The following is a 22062-nucleotide window of genomic DNA, read 5'->3' on the forward strand; positions in this document are numbered from 1 at the left end:
GGAGCTGCTTGTTTCTAATGGGACATTACTGCTTCAATATATTTAAGGCTACATACCCTTTGCATCACCTTGACACATCCATTCTGAAGGGATGACCGAGAATGGGCATATACCAATACGAAGTGCGCAATGCAGAAGGTGTCTGTCTGGAAGCATACCTGTTGTGGCCCATACCCAAAGACCCTTGTTCTCTACTAGGCCAGACAGCCGCCAGCCCATAACTAGTGGCCTAAGCTGGTAGACAAGCTGGGCCACTGGCCTAAAGAGGTTACATACAAACGGACAAACCGGAAAGCTGGCAATGTTTCCAAACAACACCTATCGCATAAAATAACCTGTAGCATGTGTCACCCATACACGGCTCCCTCCAGTGCAACATCGCGGAAAGCTGAAGGAGACTTCGAGTGGAACGGCATGAAGTTCAAGGCGGGCACATGCATCATGTCCCCAACGTACCAGCTGCACAAGGATCCTCGCTACTGGATTGATCCGGACACTTTCGACCCAGACAGGTAAGCCTTAATCAGCCATGCTGCACACACACACACACACACACACACACACACACACACACACACACACACACACACACACACACACACACACACACACACACACACACACACACACACACGCACACGCACACACACACACACACACACACACACACACACACACACACACACACACACACACGCACACGCACACGCACACACACACACACACACACACACACACACACGCACTGCTTAGTAGAAATACTGCTTAGTAATTTGATGCACGGTGCAAGGGTCGCTTCTATTCGTTCTCCTCCTCACGCACCACGTCTTAGTTTTCAGATAAGCTTCTACGGTGCAGAGTCTTCACTGACATTATCGCCGTGCGGACAGCCTGTTCCGTGAGATGTGCACCGTGCTGGAGACTATAGAGCACCTGCTTTGTGCACGCCCGCTATACTTGCGAGAAAGACAATCAATGGCTAAATCTCCGGCACGTATCGACAACCTGACACTTTTTTTAAAGGGTCCTTTTGGGTCCATGTTCAAAATAGAGTGCTGAAGACCACTGCGGCTTTTTTGGGAGAGTTTGCACTGTATATGTTACTATAATGAGTCCTTGCAGTTTATTTTACCCTTTTTTCCCGTACGTTGGCTTTTCTTTTGTTATTATCGTCATCATCACTTTCTCCCTCTCCTTTTCTTCATAGTCGAACAGATGTAGCATCTACTCAGAGGTAACGATGCAACGTCATGCGTTGGTACGTTTCTGTATTTAACGAAAAAAAGGAGCATGAGGTCGACTGCACTCGAAACTGAGTAAACGTTTAAAGAGTATTCTGCAATGATAGCTAAGTATAAATGTGTCGAAACAAAAGAAGGCAGTGATTTATAATAATAATAATAATAATAATAATAATAATAATAATAATAATAATAATAATAATAATAATAATAATAATAATAATAATAATAATAATAATAATAATAATAATAATAATAATAATAATAATAATAATAATAGTAAAACCTGGCTGTGAGCGAAGTCTTTCGACCCCAATTCAAGTGCCACGACTATTAAGGCAAAATGAGAACGCCTCCAGAGCCCCCATGGCCAATTCGAAGCATCTACAGAGCAAAATTTCTTGCTCTGTTTGGAGTGAGAAATTTTCATTCTCAGGTACGAAAAGACAGCTGTTGGTTGCAATGGTAATTTGTCATGGAAGAAAAAAAAAAGGACTTCGGAGGTAGCGTGACGTCAGGCCTTCGCAAAGCAGCTGCTCAGACGGCATTCTCCCCCCGCTGTCGCTGGCCGCAAGCGTCACACTGAAAGTTTGAAACCCCAGAACAGCATTTCTTACAGTGTTCTCAGACACATTACAATATTTCGTTCGTGTTAGGCTTCAGTACCGCAGGCCGCCCGAGTTGTCTCCGCTTTCTCTGTGCCTCTCATCTGCTACTCGCTGCAATTGATATCTTTCGTTCTCTACCTCGCTGAGTATGGACACATCGTCGCTATCACGACGTAAAATTTCATCCGGAGCGTCCAAATGACCGGCCACAGGTTTCAACTTACGAGTGGCGCGGCGGAAAAGCAAACAGGAAGCACAGACCGACCGCGCGGGATGACTAGACACGACGGCTTGATATTACGTGAAAGGTTACGGGTTTGGTTGTTTTTCTCGCGAATCACCCGTTGTTAGTTCTCATTACTAGGCTTGAAGAATGTCGCCGCTCAAGTGTCTGATTTTTTTTCTTGTCTTGCAATATGATAGCACCGTCGACCTGAGACTGCTGACAGTTGATAATCCTCTACCGTAATTGATGGAACTGCCCGGAACTCAACGATTCTTGCGAATTGATGAGTCGGTTTAGCACACGCATTTTGTCGCTTCGAGGTCTTCCTCTGCGAAGGAAGATATGCTCGCCCGAAAAGCAGGTAGCCCGCCTAGAGTCTGCCATCAGAATTCGGCGTTAGCTTCAGCCACATAATTAACTGCATGTTCGTCTTGGTCATCCCCGCAGGTTCAGCCCAGAGAATGAGTCTTTGATCCACAAGATGGCGTTCCAGCCATTTGGTGTGGGGCCGCGGCGTTGCGTGGGTTTCCAGATGGCCCGCTTGGAGCTTCGCTACACCTTCGCCAGACTTGTCCAGCGCTATCGCGTCGAACTCGGCGAATCTCAAAAGGTAAGTTGACCTTCCAACAAACGTTGATTGCTTGACCTCACCGACCTTAGGTGCTAGCGATAGATTTACGTTATATATGCCCATCCCATGAAGATTGCCGACAGTAATGCGTTATCATTGAATCATTATAGCTGCACAAGGTGTCGCCATTGTCGAAACAAGTAATGCATGAGGTGTGTGCTGAGGCGGGCTTGTGCGCTTCCCTAAGAACGCTCGGCGCGATCTAGTGCGGCCGCTGCGAAGCCTGCACGTGACCTCCGGAATGCATGGCGCGCCCTGCGTACGAACGCTGAGAAACGCGCCATGGCCGCAGTCCGGTTCCTCTCTCGCGCTTCTTTCTAAACACGCTGCGCCATCTAGTGGCACTGCTGAGAAGTCGGGGCTTTGCCTCTGAGACAAGAAGCGTGGCACACCGGTGCCTGCGAACACTGTCTTCTCTCGGTTGCCGCACGTTGTCAGTGTCACATATTGTGTGACCCAACTTGGTGGGGGGTTCATTGAAGATCGGGACATACCCAGTGCATTCATGGCGCAGCTCACTAAAGCGTTGGCCTGAAAGGAGTTCATTTAAGAGCGGCACATGCCCAATGCGTTTGTGACACAGCTTGCTAATGTGTCAGGTTGCTGTCCTTCAGGAACCGTTGTGACGTGATTTCGATTCCGGTCAGTATCGGAGAAATTTAAGGGGCCTTTCTCGTCACTGTAGAGTGGCACGTTCCTAGAGACACATGCCTATTTTCCCAAGTTGGCGTCAAAGACGTTCATTGAACAGTTGCACCCACCCACTGGTGCATAACCAGCGACCCAAGTTGGCATCAAAGAGGTTCATTTTAAAACAGCACAGACCGAGTGGCACATACCTAGTCCTCCAAGTTGGCGTCAAAAAGCTTTTATTCAAATAGCGGTACCTACCCAGTCACGCGTGTACAGTGACCCATGTCGGCACCATAGACGTTCGTTGAAGAGCGGCACGTATGCACACATTGCCATCTACTCTGTGATGGGAGTTGGTCCAATTGTTGGTTTCGAACCCTCTAACCTCTGCGCGGCAGCGCGATGCGCTAGCCATTCGACCACGGACTACCTAGTGACTGATGTTGGCGGGAAAGCGGTTCGATACAGATAGGTAGGTAGATAGATAGATAGATAGATAGATAGATAGATAGATAGGTAGGTAGATAGATAGATAGATAGATAGATAGATAGATAGATAGATAGATAGATAGATAGATAGATAGATAGATAGATAGATAGATAGATAGATAGATAGATCCCAGAAAGTAGGTGAACGCATCAAAATACATTTGGGACGTTCATGTTCGTCTCACGTCGTAACCGCACTTGGTTCAAGAGGAACTCAAGTAAATAGACTTTGAATATAGTGGGTTCTTTAAAAAATTTACCAACTATAGCAGACGCCTTAATACGTCTAGAGGCACCTTGTTTTGTGGCAAGGCCATTAAAGAAGGGTGACAATTACTTAGTCGATGTTTTTTTTAAAATAAATTTGGTGGTTGCTGAGTGGACCTTGGAGAAAGTGTAAGGCCTTCCAGTCACAATGAGATCGGTAAATAAAAGTTTCTGTTAATGTTCCGGATGAACCATTACCATCAGAGCAGTGAAAATGTAAGCAGTCCGCAAGCGATGTTCTTATTTTTAGGCAAGATGCATCACGACTTAATGAACATAAAAGGCATCTGGTCCTGATCTGTGCATTTTCGCCTAATCTGGTATTTTTTTTAGTTTACAATCTCTCCATTATGTACAATGTCTTCTTATTTTTTAGCGGAAGAACTTGAGCCTTTGCCCTGAAGGAATTAATTCCATTTCAATGGACTCAGTCAGCGCAAAAATATGGCTAGCACCAAAAGCGTTTTACGAGCTGCTCGGTATAACTTGTCTTTCACTTATGTTAGAGAAACCTGGCTCATAAGATCTGGCAATAACTTCTAGAGTTTCCCTCTGTGTTCTGATGAATACTGTCACCGCAATAATAGCAACCATGGCAGCACCATTTTTCTATCATCTTTGTTCGGCTTTCACAAACTTGACTTGGCACTCAAGGTGATCAATTGTGAATGTGTTTGGAAAGAACTTCACAAATAATTTCTTGCGCAAGATGAAAAGAAGATTAATAGTAGGCTATATTTATTCTTCACCTTCATAATCTGGAAATGCGTACTGCTTAGCCTTAAGTGAATACCCGTATAAATTGTCACTCAAACAGACTAAATGTAATTATTATGTGTGACATTAATATTAACCTTCTGCATACATCCAACTCACCAAGTAATGAATACGTTAATTGCTAAAATAGCTTTGGATATAAAAACCTAGTTGCTGTTCCAGCTCGCTGTCCCAGAAATAAACACGGCACCCTTATCGACCCTGCAATATCTAATTATGTACTTTACTACTCCAGACAATGGTTTTGTCGAGGCTTCGATAAGTGATGACCACCCAGTATTCGCATGCTTAACCTGTGTTCCATGTACAACTGCTACAAGCTTGAGCATTAAAAACTGTAATCCGTCACTACTTATACACCTAATTGCTACTACAGATAGGTGTCCAGTATGGACATGCGATAACCATGAAAACGCCTATGAGAAATTTTTGAAAATTTTTTCCACGATATTGCAGACTCCACCACATTAAATTACTGCAAAAAAAAGAAATTTCTGCCCCCCCGTAATCCGTGGCTGTCTGCCAGTCTGTTAAAATATTTACGGAAAAAGTATAACCTCTATAGAAAAACCCAGAACAGCCATTTAACCTTTCACTAAACGAAAGGTTGAACACGTATTCTAATTTACACGGGAAATTGCTCAAACAAGAGAAAACGAAATTTTATATAAATGAGGATAGTTATGACAGTAACGACGTCAAAAAGATGGAAGGGATCCAAATCTGCTCCGTATGGAGGGATCTCGAAAATAAAGGCGGAGCGTGTGCCCCATCTCGCTCATAAACACACTGAACTGCTTTATAGGATTTCAAAGACATAACTAAAACAAAATATGACTTATGAACACCTCTATATATCAAGCCAATATTTAGTGTCCAGGCTACATAAACAGGTCATCACAGCTCACATATCACCATGATTCGGTGTGGAGTGTCGGCGAAGTTCATGGCCAGAGTTGCGCAGACATTTAATGGGCTGCGACTGAAGTATTCAGCTGGTAACGGGCGCCCAGACGACGCTGCAAATCGGAGCAGCAACGTAGGCCAGGAAGGTGCACACAGGCTGTGTTCGGTGCTCCGCTGAACGCTTAGAAGGGTTTAAATGCTGAGCTGCGGGATTAGAAGCACCAGGCAAGGGCAGGAGCCAGGAGTCATCGGCCGTCAGGATGCTTCGTGCGCCACTGTTCCCTGCCGTTCTCAGCGCCCTGCTTCGCAACCGCGCTCCTTGTCCGTTCCATGCTCGTGCCACGATGCCCTCCGGTGTTTCTTTTTGTTGACTTTGTGCCTGACACGTGGGACGATGACGCTCGTGTTTTGTTGCGACTGTTGCGACAGTAGATTGCCGACCTCGTAGCCGCTGTCGGCGCTGGCGTCACCGTGGCGTTCCGCATAAAGTCCAAGTGCGATTACATTGTCGCCGCACGCATTATCCTGTATGTGCTAGTGAAAGTGTGCATGGGGGAGCCGATGATAGTGGCTAAATCTCGCGCGCACAAGGGCGGAAAGCGGAGAGGTAGAGCACCTTCTTCTTCCATTGGCTACAAGGCTGCGGGTGGGGCGGGGGGGGGGGGGGCCGCGAACATTCTACTCCGGCGGCTGCTCCGTATGACGCGGCCGCGTGGACCCTATGTTGAAAGCTATGTGCGATGGAGATAGAGTGCGCCGAGTGCTCATAGCTTCGTGTGTACTGAGTTGTCGCCGCTTAGTTCGCGCTGCAGCACGAGGCAGCACGGTCAATTCGCTCGCTACTGCTGCCGCGCGTCCCAAATCCAGCATTTTGACAGTGAGGGTGCGCCGTCACTGTAATTAGCAGGTTTTACGGGACAGAACCACGATCTGATTATGAGGCACGCCGTAGTGGGGGACTCCGGAAATTTAGAACACCTGGGGTTCTCTACCGTGCACCTAAATCTTAGTACACGGGTGTTTTCGCATTTCGCCTCCATCGAAAGGTGGCCGCCGTGGCCGGGATTTGTTTCCACGACCTCGTGCTTAGCAGCCTAACACAAAAGAAAACTATGAATGACATATATTAACTAACTATATCCTCAATGGAGAGGTTCTCTAAAATCGATATGCTGTGTTTCTTGACGTTGTTGTTGTGACTGCATTCAGCTCCGTTCACTACAAATCTAAGGTGACAGCAAAGAAGAACCATTGTTTTGTTCGGTTAACTTTTAACCATTCATCTGTTTTTATGCGCCTTTATTCGCAGGGGGAAATGAGAATGGGCGGCTACGCCATGGTTTCTGCACCAGAGAACGGACCCTGGCTCAAGTTCTACAAGCTGTGAAAAAGGACAAGCAGCCGTACTATAAAGAAAGCAGCCCTATCTATGGTACTTCAGCGTAAAAGTGTTTCATTGAAAAAAATTGAACCCAAAGAAAAACGAGGGATAGTTATCCTTTAAAAATGTGGTGAACTGGGGTAATTCATTGCTTATCCGTAAGATCAATATGCTCACCACTGTGTGAGTAATGTATATCGAATAAGTTAATGAAGGAGCGTTGATGGCAGTACAGCGGTAACAAATTGCCGCAAGAAAACACAAGTTACACTCAGTCACTCGTTTTTCGTATCGCACTGTGTGCCAAATAGCCTTAAAGTGGCGAAGTTGCCTTAGGATTACTGGTTTTTGCCCACGGAGTAATGCACTGTGTGTTTCGTTTATTACCCTGTGATTCCATCTATTAAATGCAGCGCGCGCAAACTGGGGTACTATTAAGTATGCGATTCTGTGTTCGTATACTAGAGAAAGCCCGTTTCATTTCTTCCTTTTCTGTCGCTTCCGCACGTAGACCCCTTTGCAACCGTATGTTGCTTTTAATAAATGCATTATTGCTAAATATGCGGCGGCAAGGAAAAAAAGTCAGGAAGAGAACCAAATGTACCAGGTACAATCGAAACATATAGAACTCTGGTTGGCCCTAACACCACTGCATTTCTGACAAGATTTCCGTGCAGATTTTGTACATGAACGAATACTAGCAAATTATAGTGACTGACCTGTAATATGCTTACAATATCGCCACACTAACCTCAGCTAACACATACAGTCAGTAACTCCCTGTTATTCACTTGTGAAAGGAACTGTGCTATTTGTAGGAATCACCGCACAGCCCGTATGGCTGGTTGCGTAATGATCGCGGTGTCAGATGGTATAACCTCGTACCAGGTCCCGGTTTCTTCACCTCTTGAGGTTCTGTGTCCATGTACACGTAACTCACAAGGACACATTTAAATGTGCTTGTTGCCAACCGCCCAAAAGCGCACCTACATTGGTTGACGATTTGTTCCATTGTTTAAATGCACAGACAATCAGACATCCAAACGACACACTTTCTTTTATTTTAGGAAATTTCAACTATTCTGCCATGTTGTGAAATAATAGCGGTACTTTTACACGTTCTGAGTCGACGGAGTGTGCAGTTTTTATAGAATTGTATGATACCTTTAATCTTCATCAGCTGAAAGAGCCCCCTCAATTAACTTTTTCATCAGCGAATACATCAGACCTTGTACTGGCGAATTCTCTGAAACATATTTCGCCACTAACGCTTTTGTCCAGCTTCAGTGATCAAGGTTTGGGTGCGGGCTAGTTGGTATTCCAATGTTTCAAACATCACTTACAGCGCATGCATAGACAAGGGCTCAAAAGAACGACGAAGACAAACGCTTTTTGAAGAAACCGCTATCTTAGCTATGTATTCTAGTTAAGGCACTAATCATTGAGGCAACAGCTATTGCCGAAGGTGACTCAGTTAGTAAGCCATCAATTGCATTAAAAGATAAAGAACTGGTTTTTCGGAGGTCCCACATGTGCTTTCTATCATCTTAGGCGGCGGTCATGGTTCCTTTAAATTTTGAATGCATACATATGTCGGTTTGTTGCTTTGAAGGGGGCGCTTTTGTCTTGGTGTCTCAGTACATATGCGTGTTAATCAAAATAAAAATCAGTTGGAAGTACAGCGGTTGTCTTCGTCTTTCTTTTCGTCCCTTGTCTATGTATGCGCTGTAAGTGATGTTTGATTCAGTGATCATCCTGTTTTTCAATTTCAGAGCACCATCATCGCAAAGGCGACCATAAGCAAAGCACGAAGTAATCCGCATTTGTAATAAAACAAACTTCAAAGCAATTATTCCTGAGCTAGTAAGCTTTGCTGATGAATATTTTCCAAATTTGCGGCGGTGGCCATTCAATAAAAAGGGATTTTTCAAGGGCAAAAGTGAAGGCCTTCGTATAAAAATATATTGATATTCACCGCATGCCTACTTGTAAACGGGCGTCATGGTTTAGCTTATGTTTAAGCCGTCTATCAAATAAGAAACGTATGTTTCCTCGTTGATTTCAAATTACAACAAAGGCTCTTCGCAGCGCTAAGCATACATTTTCAACACTCTTCCTACATTGTTAGTCACTAATGCGCGCTAATTCATGAATGTGATGAACACACAAAACAGTAAATATGTAACCTTGAAACATGAAAACTGCATTTAGTTCTTTGTGAGCAACGCTATCACGCACTGAATGAAACAATTTCGTTGCATTGTGCTAATTCATCATCGTCTACCCTTTTCGACATTCCTTCTTCAACCTTTCCATGCATCTAACCGGTTTTATATGTCTGGGAGGGCACTACATTAAACTTATCAGGAAAGCGAAAACGTCTTCCTCGTCAGGTATCCACAAAATTAGTTGCAAGTTGGTACAGAGTAAGGAAATTTTATCAGGTAATGATTTGCTGCTTTTCTCTCACAGACTTTACAGGATGCCTCACTACCTCACATCTGGAAGTTGGGAAAGCTGCCCCGGTGCATATATCCGATGGTGTTTGCAGTCTAACTACAGATCCATTTTACTCACCTCTATTACTTGGAAACTGTTAAAGCACGTTAATAAAACAAAGCTTTCTTTTCCTCTTCTTTCGGCTTATCCACTGCTGTTGTTGGTGCTGTCGTGGTCTCTATATATGTAGATGTATATGAGTGGCTGAAGCCAGACAGAAAAGAAAGGCGACGCAACAAGCTTTCTATCGTGTCACCACAATACCCTCTAGACTGCTGTATTATCCTTTACCCCGCGCAAAAGCATTGCAGAAACTGCAGTGCTCACAATTGTACTGAGGTGCAACTGTGCAGAGGGGAGATGGAATGCTAGAGGAGGAGGAGGTAGGGAGAGGAGCCAGTGAATAGGTAGAACTGGCGCAGTCACACAACGAGTCAGTAAGAGCTGTGTCATTCTGCCCTCGAAGCTCACTAGAAAAAGCGACGTCAGAGGGCAAGGAAATGCTGCTACCAGAAACTGCAATATTTCGTGACAAATTGACCAAATTTACATTCAGTGTACACTATACAAACTGGCCAAATTTATGTTCAAGGTACACTACACCACGTTTTTATGCTGTCAATGAAAAAGAAATGTCAAGGCGATTTAGGTATCCTTACGTGGATGAATACGAAGGCATTGTGACGTCTTCCCGATGCAGACTCATCTTACGAAACGTGATGGTATTGTTTTCACGTTGCCTCTTATGATTTCGCCCATCACGTGTCTCGGCCTCGTTCGCGTACTTGCGTGGGCGTCCAAAGGAGCCGGGTGCAAACACTGAGCGAGAAGTCGAAGTCCAAGGTTCGTCCATTGAAGGGCACCACAGAACTCACCGAAATCGCCCCACCGACTGGTGGTGACCAGCACCGTCAGCGCCTTGGCAGAGGGAGGGGTCGTTGGGAAAGGTGGCGTGATGAGCGGCATCGGAGCCAGCTGTGGAAGAAGACGACCGCCAGCGGGCGAACGAGAAGCGGCACGAGCGCGTCTCTGCGACGACGCGACTTTCTGTATCATCTTATTTTATTACTTTCGCATTAAAACAAACAGCACGCAAATTTGTCAAGCGCACAAATGTTGTAGAGCGTGCAGATGTAAAGCCGTATCAAAGCACCGCAGAGTCTAGACGACACTACGATATCAGGCGGCCGCCAACCAAATCAACACTTCTGTACCCGCCGTGGTAGGTTCACGGCTATGGCGTTGCGCGAGGCTGCAGGTTCGATCCCGATCACGGCAACCTCATTTCGACGGGGGGACATGAAAAAAAAAGAGCGCTCGTGCACTTAAATTTAGGTGCATGTTAAAGAATCCCAAGTGCTAAAAATTATTAGAGTCCCCCTCTACTGTGTGCCTCATAATCTGATTTCGGGCTTGGCGTGAAAAACTCCATTATTGATGTAAAGTTCGACACTTCTGCCACGATGCGTTGCCCCGTGTGACGCAATGACATTGCTAACCTTCTCGCAGGCTATGAACAATGCCGCACAACAACGCCTGGAGCAAAAGCGTGTCGCTGTTTATTCTGGGTAGTACGTTGACAAACACGAGTAGCGCACGCAAGTAACGTTTAACATCGACTCGCCGGTAAACTAAACGCTGATGAACTTACACATTCGCCGTATACGTAACCGCAAACTATTGTCAATAAAGCAAACCTCACAAAAAGCTTCGATTGTATGAATTCCCACAGTGCATGGGATCCACACATTCTATTTGTTCCTGTCTTGCGGATTCTTAAGAATCAAATTCTTTGTTTACAGCTAACCAACAGGGTTTTCCTAAACATTACTCGGGCGAGACTAAGCAGTTAGCATTTACTATTGATGTACTTGCTATCTTGGATCAATCGTCCTTGGTGGAGTGCATATTTACTGATCTTTGTCTTTCGGCACTCAAAGTTAATAAACTAAGTGTAGATTTAGTATATTTAAATGGATCGAGTGCTTCCTAGGCAATCAGACAGAGTACGTAACAACTAACGATCATGACTCCCGCACTTGTCCAGGTAAATCAGGTGTCCTTCAGGGATCTGCGTTAGGGCCTCTTCTCTTCCTTATTTTTATTGTTACGTCAAAGCGCAGTAGCGAAACTATTCACATTATGTATTTATAACGTTACCACGCACTGACAAACATGCAAGCCAGCCAAATCTAGCAAAACACGTGGTCGTCACGAGATCAGCAGTGAGTACGTCCAGTCCCAATAAATTCAAGGGTCAACATCATCGTCTTCTAGTAGCACGTATCATCACCCCCGGAGGCAGAAGCGGAGGCCCGGCACCACTAAGGACGCACAGCAGAGGAAGGGTGGAAACGCTTTAGTCCTGAAACGTGAACAACGTCGCTGGGAAACGGCACGGAAGATGTAGTGGGGCTAGCGCACACACTCTCGTACGTGACGTCAGTCACTTGTCGTAGGACGTGGTATGGGCCCGTGTAGCGAGGAGGATATTCAGGAAGACCCACACGTCGAGAAGGGGACCAAAGTAGCACCAGGGCATCCGGAGCAAAACGTTCGTCGCGGTGTCGCTGATTTGTAAAGGCGTTTCTGATTCTCTTGGGAAGAAGCAAGTCCACTACGGGCTATCTGCCGCGCGTAAGAGCCCGGGCAATGCTGTCGCGTTCATATTCACTAGCACAAGCTGCAGGAGAAGGAATTTTGTCCAACAGAAGGTTGGTTCATTTCCGAACAAAATGTAAAAGGGAGAGAGTCAAGCAATGTCGGGGAGGGGGGCGAAATTTCGTGCGAATGTCACGTATGGCAGTGCAAGGTGTTAATCACGGTGGTCAGCCGACACGTACTTTGAAAGCATGTCTATTAAAGGGCCCCTCACCAGGTCCCATAGCACATTTTGGTCATACGCTGCAAGTTGTTACATGTCCTCTAGTGAGCTTTCTGCCGCGAAAATTTTTCAAATGGGCTCCATTAATAGCCGTGGTAGAAATATTTTAGTGCCGCGAATTCATGATTTCAGCAGGTGGGCTCCACTGCCAAGCAAGACGCTCTCTTCACTCGCCCCGTCTAGCCTCCGCAAGCGAAATTCCTTCCCTACGTTCTCCCATACTCGACCTCGAGGATTGCGTCACGCAAACGTCACAGGCCCCGCCTTCATTTTCTTTCTCCTCGCTTTTTTTTTTCGGCGCTACGCACTTCCGCTGACAGCGTCGCGCAGAAGCCGTTGTCTCGTTCGCGCAGCGCACGATTTTAGGTGCTCTGCACAAAGGCACATGACTAGCGGTATAATTCAGTGCTACACGAATACTGAGGCAGAACAAGCGGATCGCACGGTATGATCACACGCTGAAACACGGTAGAAGATAGCAAAGTTTCGGTACATGCGCACGTGACTGCACGACTGTGGAAACAAGCAGAAGAAGCGGAAGTACATCTCTCTTGCTTCGGTGCGACGTAAAACAAAAAACACGCAAACATTCCGTTTGTGTGTGTCATCATTTCTCTAAACTTCAATTCATCAATTCAATCAACAGACCTGACAAATAACAGATGGTGCTTTGAACAATTTTCGAAGTCACGTGTCACCACGAGCGACGTCGCACTGCGGACCCGAGTAGGTAGGCGCAGGGACGCGAGTGCGTCACAGTCCGGCTTGGAGCGTAGCGGCCGCGAGGAGAAGGGAAAACGGCGTTCAGATTGAAAATTCAGACATTTCCGCGGCGCATTGCGATGCAACTTTTTGCAAACGCGATCGTTGGCGCGCATTGTATGCTCTGCGCTTGTCAGTTCAATATGGCCTGACCTGGTGAGGGGCCAAGTCCGATTCAAAAACTCGGTGAGCCCGTTGGCATAACGTGGTGATCTTGCGCTGTGTGGAGCTGCAGCGCAGGATATCGTCGATGATTTTAGACAGGAAGGTACGGCCTTCGTCAGTCAGCAGTTCCATGTGGGGAACCTTGTACTAAAATTACGTCGCGAAGGACAAAATCCGTCACGTCTGCAACACAGCTGGTTGCCAGCGCTCGTGTGATTCCATAGAGCGTCGCGTAATTGGTAGCGACGGCAACCGATTTGTTTCCTGAAGTGGGTGCAGGAAAGGGTCCGAGAAGGTCCAAACTACAATGAGAAGGGCTTAGGTGGGACGTGGATAGGTTGACAATATCCGGCAGTAGACAGTTTCTTTCGGCGTTGGCAGAGCACGCAGGCGCTGACATGACGCTGCACTGAGCGGGCTAGGCGAGGCCAATAGAAGCGACGGCACAAGTGGACATGTGTGCGAGTGACACCAAGGTGGCCAGCGGTTGGGACGTCGTGAAGTTCACGAAGAACTGTGGAGCGCACATGTGATGCTATAACGAGGAGGAGGTCAGTACCGTCAGAGTGCACGTTACGCAAATATAATATGCCATCCTTCAGGTTGCACATACGTGTTGAGGCGTCGCTAGGCGAGGATTCCAGGCGCTCAGTTATTTCTCTTAAGTGAGCATACCAGCGCTATTCGCTGGCGATGTTAAGCAACTGGCTAACGAAAAAGACGCAATCAAGGGATTCAGTGCACGGAGAGTCACAGTAGTCCGCAATGTAGCGAGACAAACAATCCGCATCCTTGTGCCGTGTAGGTGTACCTTTGCCGGCGCAGGGTCCATCCAGCGAGTCTGCCTGTAGCATCTTTCCAAACGTCAACAGAGGGCATGGTGATAGGAGAGTACTCTGAACTGTTGGCCAAATTGATAAGGGCGCAATTTTGCACGTTCTCTAATTGAGTAATTTCGCTCTGATGCGGACAGCAGCCTGCTGGCATAAGCGATGGCGTAGTTCACTCCATGTTGACGTTGGGCCAAGACAGCGCCTATTGCGCAACTACTCCTTTCAGTGCGGACTTCGTTTGGGCTCATGGGTTGAAATGGGCCAAAACGGGAGGCGTTGTGAGGAGTGTGGTTAGCTCGGAGAAAGCCCCGGCTTGTGCAGGACCCCCGGTAAAAGGGTGTCTTGTTTAACATGTCTGAGCTATTTCGCAATCACTGCAAGAAGGTGCACAAACCGGTGAAAATAGGAGCAGAGCCCCACGAAGCTGGGAGCATCTTTGACAGACTTTGGCACAGCGAAGTCTTTCAAGGTTCGAATTTTCTCTGGGTCAAGTTGTACGCAGGCAGCGTCCACAATATGGCCAAGAATCGTAATGCGGAGACGGCCGAAACGGTACTTCGATGGATTCAGCTCAAGTCCGGCAGGGAGGAAAACGTCAACAACCACTGAGACGCGTCCGAGGCCTCTATAAAACGTAAGCGAACACAGAACTGCGTCGTCTAAATAACACAGGTATGTATACCACTTGAACCCATGAAGCAGAGTCCATCATTCGCTCGAATGGGGCTGGGAGATTACTTAGATCGAAAGGCATGACCTTGAACTGGTAAATTTCATCAGGAGTTACAAAAGCCGTTTTCTGTCGGTCCATGTACACAGCAATCTGCCAAAATCCAGATCAGAGGTTGATTGAAGGGAAGTAAGCGGCGCCATACATACAATCAAAGGCATCATCAATTCGTGCTAACGGTTCAGTGTCTTTCTTTGTTATGTTTTTGAGGGGCCAATAGTCCACACAAAAGCACCACAATCAATGTTTCTTTTTTTAGTATAAAACAGGGGATTCCCGGGGACTGGGGATGGTTCGATAATGCCATTCGCAGGTATCTTGGTGACTTCCTGCTGGATGACGCTTCGCTCAGAGGCATACACACGTCAGGGGCGTCGGTGAACAGGAATGGCATCACTTTGTGTATGCGATGAACGACAACGGACATCTGGCCCAAAGGCCGATTACCGAAATCGGAAATGTCTCGATACGAATCGAGAATACGTCTGAGGGTGTCAGTGCGCTCATTTAGAAGGTCTTGGCGATCATGCTGAGAATTTCGCCGCTGCCACAAGTTGCCGGCGTCGGCGTGCTCTTCGGATGACATGTAGCATTCATTGCAAAAGCTTCTAGCTGACAGTCATGCAGGGGGCAAAGGTGGACGATGGAAAGCCCTTCTGGAAGTACTTGCTTGCTGAAGCCGAAATTCACAAGTGGAAGGCAGGTTCTGTTTGCGATAATGCTCAGGACCGTGTAGGCTGTAGCGACATTGTGCGTGAGCAGGACGTCACTAAGAGGTGTTACTTATAGTCGCCATCTGGAACAGCTGGCGAACATGCAAATTCGACCTACGTCAAGGTTTTAGAAGGTAGGCTAACAAAATCGCTGCAATGTAACAGAGACGGAAGAGGTTGGTGGCGGGGTTAACAGATGCGAGGCAGTTCAATGCGGTAGATACCGACGGAGCGGTCAATCAGAGCGGAATTGGCAGAAAGAAATCCAGTGTAAGTATGAGGTCGTGAAGGCACTGCGCAGGGACCGTAAGAATAACGACCACCTGGTGATCAGCAACGGTAACCCGAGCTGCTTACGTCCCATCAACAGCGACCGTTGCACCGTCAGCGACACATACGACTCGGATCGTGGGAGGTGTGAGGATCTTCTTAATGGGACGACAAAAACTGGCACTCATGAAGTTGAAGATGAGCTAGACTGCATAAAAAACAGAGTAGCATAGTAGCATTTGTATACGCGCCGGCAAAAATCCCTGTTTTTCTAATGAAGAGACCCGCCTCTCTCTCACACAAACACAGAGTTGCTGAGGGGCTTGAGCTGAAAGCAAAGTAATGCTTGATAAAGTGTAAAACCCCTTGATACAATGATACAAAATGCCACAGCAATTAAAGGGTGGCAAGACGGGGAAGGAATTCATATCTTTTTTTTATGGCGCGTAATCCGACTCAGTTTTAGAAGTTAAATCCTAGCCATCACTGCAGGCTTGCCCAGCACTCTCCTTCCCCCCCCCCCCCGCCCCAGCCACTACTAAAACGTGTTGACGCATCACGCAATCACATACTATCTGTTATACTGGTTAATGTTCACAGTTACATGTCAAAAAAGGCACCGTTGAAGCCCTTCTCGATGACAATAATACAGACATGGCCATTTTCACTGAGTCTTGGTTAACCCCTGATATAGATAGCCCTGAGCTACTGCATGCAGATTCTCCCGACAGTGTTTTCAGACGTGATAGGAAGGAACGAAGGGGTGGCGGTGTTCTTGTCTTCACGAAAAACAGCACTCCTTGTCACCAGCTCCCGAACAATTGTACTGATGAAATTCTTTGTGTGCACATATCCATGCGGACATGCATATGCATACTCATATCTTGTTATCGCACACCCGATTGCGACCGTTCCTTGATCGACGAACTTAACACTGTCATTTCAGATGCAACCTCTCAATTCCCACATGCTTACTATATTATTTGTGATGATTTTAACTTTCCGTATACCAACTGGGACAATCTAACAGCATCATTCCGCCAGTCAAAGGATTTCCTTGATTTAGCCTTAAACTTCAACCTTACACAAACAGTAAACTTTCCCACACGTGGCTCAAACACCTTGGCTTGGTCCTCACTTCTGAACCCGAATACATTAAGTCGTTAGCATGTGTCAGTGGCCGGAGCGATCACAGCATTGTTCTTTTCAATTTGAATATCCCTGTTCCAGTCAAACAGCGTTCAAAAAGATTAATACGGGACTACAGTAAAGCTGACGTTTCCAAAATTAACAGTGAATTAAATATTTTTGAATACGTAAAAGAAACTGCTTTAAGAAGGCCTTTGACGGAAACTGGCTGTTGTATAAGCAAAAACTACTCAGCTTAATCAATAATTACGTACCTCTTGTTTGCATTCGTGGTGTCATGGGAAAGCCTTGGTACACAAACCAACTAAAAAACTAGCACAAAAGAAAAAGCGCCTTTTCAGAGTGGCAAAAGAATGTGATCCTGCCCCGAAATGGAAGAAATATTTCGACTGCCTGCGCGAGTACAACAGCCTTCTGAAGCTTTCTAAGAAAAAAATTTTATCACCAGGATCTTCTCAATATCGTCCGTGTAAACACGAAAAAATTTTGGGAAGTACTCGCACTAAGTAGAAATCAGTCACATAACATTACCATAACTAATCCTGATGAGTCTACTTTTACAGATGAAAAGCGTTCTGACGTTTTAAATTCATCCTTCTCTTCCGTCTTCACTTGTGAATCTTCCACCAACTTCCCTGTTTTACCAAGATTTTGCGGCACTGAAATGCCTCCCATTAATGTAACTGCTGAAGGTACCGCGAGCCTAACCAATAAACTTAAGATACCTAGCTCCTGACAAGGACCTGACAACATACCGGTGAAGATACTGAAAGCCACTAACGTCATTTCTAGCCAGATATTACAAATCATTTTTACCGAGTCTATGAGCGAGGGTACTATGCCCAAAGACTGGAAACTAAGCAAAGTAACCCCCGTTTTTAAATCTGGTAAGTGCTCCGAACCATCCAATTATCGCCCAATCTCACTTACATGTACTGCCTGTAAACTTTTAGAACGTATCATATATTCTCATATGGCGTCCCACCTGGACCGGAATTCTTTTTTCTTTAGTAAACTACATAGCTTTGTCCGGGCTTATCATGCGAAATACAACTTTTTGAATTCGCCACAGATCTCCACCTAAACTTAGATTCTTCATTGCAAACTGACGTAATTTACATAGATTTTTCAATGCCTTTCGATGGCGTCCCTCATCATCGACTAGTGTCCAAACTTTCATGCCTTCGCCTCGAACCACCAATCCTATCATGGATGATCTGCTTGCTGACAGATCGCCTCCATTTCACCTGTGTTGGCCATCGTTGTTCAGATACTACCAAAGTGATATCGTGTGCACCACAGGGATCCGTCTTTGGCCCACTCCTTTTTCTAATATACATTAACGATTTCCGAATAGACATATCATCTACAATACATCTATTCGCCAATGACTGTGTTATTTACCGTCGTGTCACTACTAACACTCACTAATTCATTCTGCAAAATGGCCTAAATTCTATTGACAAGCGGTGCTCACCCTGGATGATTGAACTAAATGTCTACAAATGCAAGTTAATGCATGTATCGCGTAAACGCTGCATATCTAAATTTCCATACTCTTTAGGCCCTGTGAATTTATCTGAGGTAGACAGTTACCGCTACCTTGGCGTTATCATTACTAACAAACTAAATTGGTCGAACCACGTTCTACAAATAACACCCGACGCCTCAATATTACCTTAACTATATTAAATGGCCCTATTCTTGTATCCTCCATCAATTCGTAAACTAGCATATGAAATTTTCATCCGTACTAAATAGGATATGCGTACTTGATTGACACTTTAGAAGCTACTCAAAATCGTGCCTCCCGTTTTATCTTATCGAATTATGCCAACACTATCAGCGTTACCACCTTGAAATTATCTGTTTGTCTGCCCCTTTTAGCATCAAGACGTATAATTTCGCAACTCTGCCTATTCCATAAATTGTACTAGAATTTTCCTGATCTTAGTTCGCCGCTTTTATTTCCACCCGTGCGCTCATCACATCGTCTATTCAATTCTTTAGGTATCCAACGCCTTCACGGTTCTACAAACGCTTTCAACAAATCCTTCCTTCCCGTTACCATAGAACAATGGAACTCGGTTCCGGAATCCGTTGTTGTAGAGCGAAACCCTTCGAAATTTGGAGAGTTACTAACCATCCATATTTTCAACTAATTATGCAAAAACCTGTGTTTTTTGTAGTGTCTATTCAGTTATTGCTTTTTGTTGATTTGTACGGGACGATTCCTTCGATTATTATTTTGCCCCCCCCCCCTTATGTAATACCCAACAAGGGGCCCCCTTAAGGGAATAAATGATGATGATGATGATGATGATGATGATGATGATATCAGTTGCATAGCTGCCAGAGTACTTGCATTCCCAAAAGAAAAATTCCCTTACAATGAATTGTCAATACCTCGAACATAGAATTATTATTTAAGCATAAAATATTCTGAAACAAACACTGAGGTTAATAAATTCGACACGATGGAAAGTTTTGAAAATATTTGCGTGTTAGGGAATGTATACCTAATCTGAGTAATAAAGGGAAAATCAGACATCCACCCGTTCAAAGCAATTGTTAGAAAGGAAACCCATATGGGTTCCTCGAAAGAAAAGCCTCGCAGTTGACGAAAAATTCGCCCTGGTCCGAATCCCGAAGCCGCGGCCACCGCCTTTCCGGGGCACCCGCTCTACCATCTGAGCTAACCAGGCGGCTAGCAGATGGCAGGGCGAAGTCGAATTGCTACGAACCGGTGGATGTCTGATTTTCCCTTTATTAATTACTTCTCTCCACCTTCCGGGTTTCCGCAGAACTACTGCTTCAAACCTAATCTGAGAATTAAGCAAGAGACCAGAAACGTTTGTCAGATACCAGCTGCATGACGACGACTGTAAGGACGACAATCTCACCAGAACGTTGACCCTCAAGAAGGCGCGATGGCCACAGGATGAACTCACAAATACGTCGAATGCAGCAACGCGGTTGTGAAGAATCATGCAAATGCGCATCACTACGCTCCATAGAACATATGAAAAACGGATAAGACGCGCTCCACTTCATGACACACCCCAAGCATCAACCCCACCAGTATACATAATTATCTGAGTGACAATGACTAATACACTTAGCAGCTGCACTCTTTTCCGGAAATAAATAGTGATTGACTTGGGCGAATTGCGTATATTTGTCGACACTTAAGTGAGTTGGGTAGCTCCACACAGTTATTTCTTGATGATATAGTAAATAAACAAATATATGTAATTTCGCTCACGCTATTCATTTATTGATGCAAAATCCCTCATCGGCTCCACTGATGAATTATTGCTTGAGGGGGGCATTTAATTGCGTACAAAAGCATTGGTGTTTCGTACAAATAAATTTAAATATTAGAAAAAGCTGGCAAATTATGACATCATTACTCACCACGCTTGTTAAGATAAAGCAAACGCTGTCTATAAGCGTAAGCGGGAAAAGGATAATGTTAAATAAAGAAATCTCCCTATTTTTACAGCGCTAACAAGAGACACGGTACAAAAGGAAGGTCATACACAGGACAGGCGCTTGTCCTGCGTGTGACCATCCTTTTGTGCCGTGTCTCTTGCTTGCGCTTTAAAAATATTTGTACAATTTGCACCAACTAGGCCCACAGAAAGCCAGAAATATCTGTAGTTTCCCTCCAAATGAACCTTCTTCAGTAAAAACAAAATCTTTCAGCTCTTTGTCACAGTAATTGCTTTCTAGTGCTGTAGATGCTGCAGTAGGCTGTATATCATTATTGTGTCGATTGTCTGCTGCAATACTTGACATAGCATTTGAATTACCTCGACGTCTTCAGCTCTATGTACCCATTTTCGTTGTGCACACGGTTCCCTGACCCGTAGCCATCGGCAGCTACCTAGGTGCATTGCGTGGATGCCGTCGTGAAACGGATCGCATACATGTAATTTTTGTGGTTGTGTGGGCTGTGTCAGGGGCGCCCCTGTACGTTATTTCATTTATCAAGATGGTAAACGCACTCAGCAAAACTAGGCCGGCTGCGCCTGCAACATTCTATCGGGCTCAATTGCATAGCGAAATCAAGTAAACAGTGCATAGCATTGAAACCGACACAGTCATCCCGATTCTAGCCCTGTTGCGTACGATCTTGAACTTAATCTCTAGCGGTAATTGTGCGATGGCGACTATAGTGCATGCGTGTGGGGACTATATATTGGAGAAATAGCGATTTTTTTTAACCCAAATTTTCCCTAGCGCAAGGTGTTGCCTATATCCCGGGAAATACGGTAATTCTGAGGACAGCATGTTGACCTCTTTGTATGCGTTAAGCTCTTTATTGCAATTTATTTCACGTGACAAATCAGTCATACTGTCCCAATGAAAGAAGTTGCGTACCAGCATTCATGATGTCTGCTCTTGTATATATGTTTTATCAGGTTTTTATATGGGACTTTATTAAATATAACATTTCATTGCAGTATTTCCGGCATTAGTACATCATGTAGGCTTCATCGTCCTTCGGTCGTTATCTCTTTGTTTCCTAAAGCCCACGTTTCCTGCCCTTCAGTCCAAAGTTTACTCACGTTAGGATGATCCCGAGTGGTGGAGGGTAGATGCGGGATATCGAAAATCTTTGTTCGTGACCGTAGAGGCAAAAGCAACCGTACTTACGAAGTTTTGTGGTGTTCCAGTCGCTCAAGCCGAAGTCATAACGGAAGATCGAATAACACAATAAATGTAGTGGCAAACGTTTTCAGGCTGTGAAAACAATAAACGAAATGAAGCTTGCGTCCAACCTTTAACACTCGTGGAACTTTGTCAGCGGCTGTTAGCGTTTGTTCTTATTAAAGAGAGCTACCTTGCGACAACGAGTACTTGTTATGCGATCGCCGACTGTGTCCTCTAAT

The 22062-nt window shown here is 45.4% G+C and overlaps 1 protein-coding gene across 1 annotated transcript in view; it reads left to right on the forward strand.

Moving 5' to 3' along the window:
- The window catches only part of LOC142591446 (cytochrome P450 3A14-like), a 33868-nt gene extending 24073 nt beyond the window's left edge, over nucleotides 1-9795 (forward strand). Inside the window, exons 12-15 of the mRNA XM_075703775.1 lie at nucleotides 372-512; nucleotides 2523-2685; nucleotides 7088-7210; nucleotides 9632-9795. Coding sequence (XP_075559890.1) covers nucleotides 372-512; nucleotides 2523-2685; nucleotides 7088-7165 — 382 coding nt within the window. The 3' untranslated portion in view covers nucleotides 7166-7210; nucleotides 9632-9795. The remainder of the gene's footprint in view (nucleotides 1-371; nucleotides 513-2522; nucleotides 2686-7087; nucleotides 7211-9631) is intronic.
- The last annotated feature ends 12267 nt before the right edge of the window (nucleotides 9796-22062 follow it).

Source organism: Dermacentor variabilis, chromosome 8 (assembly GCF_050947875.1).
Source record: "Dermacentor variabilis isolate Ectoservices chromosome 8, ASM5094787v1, whole genome shotgun sequence".
NCBI lineage: Eukaryota > Metazoa > Arthropoda > Arachnida > Ixodida > Ixodidae > Dermacentor > Dermacentor variabilis.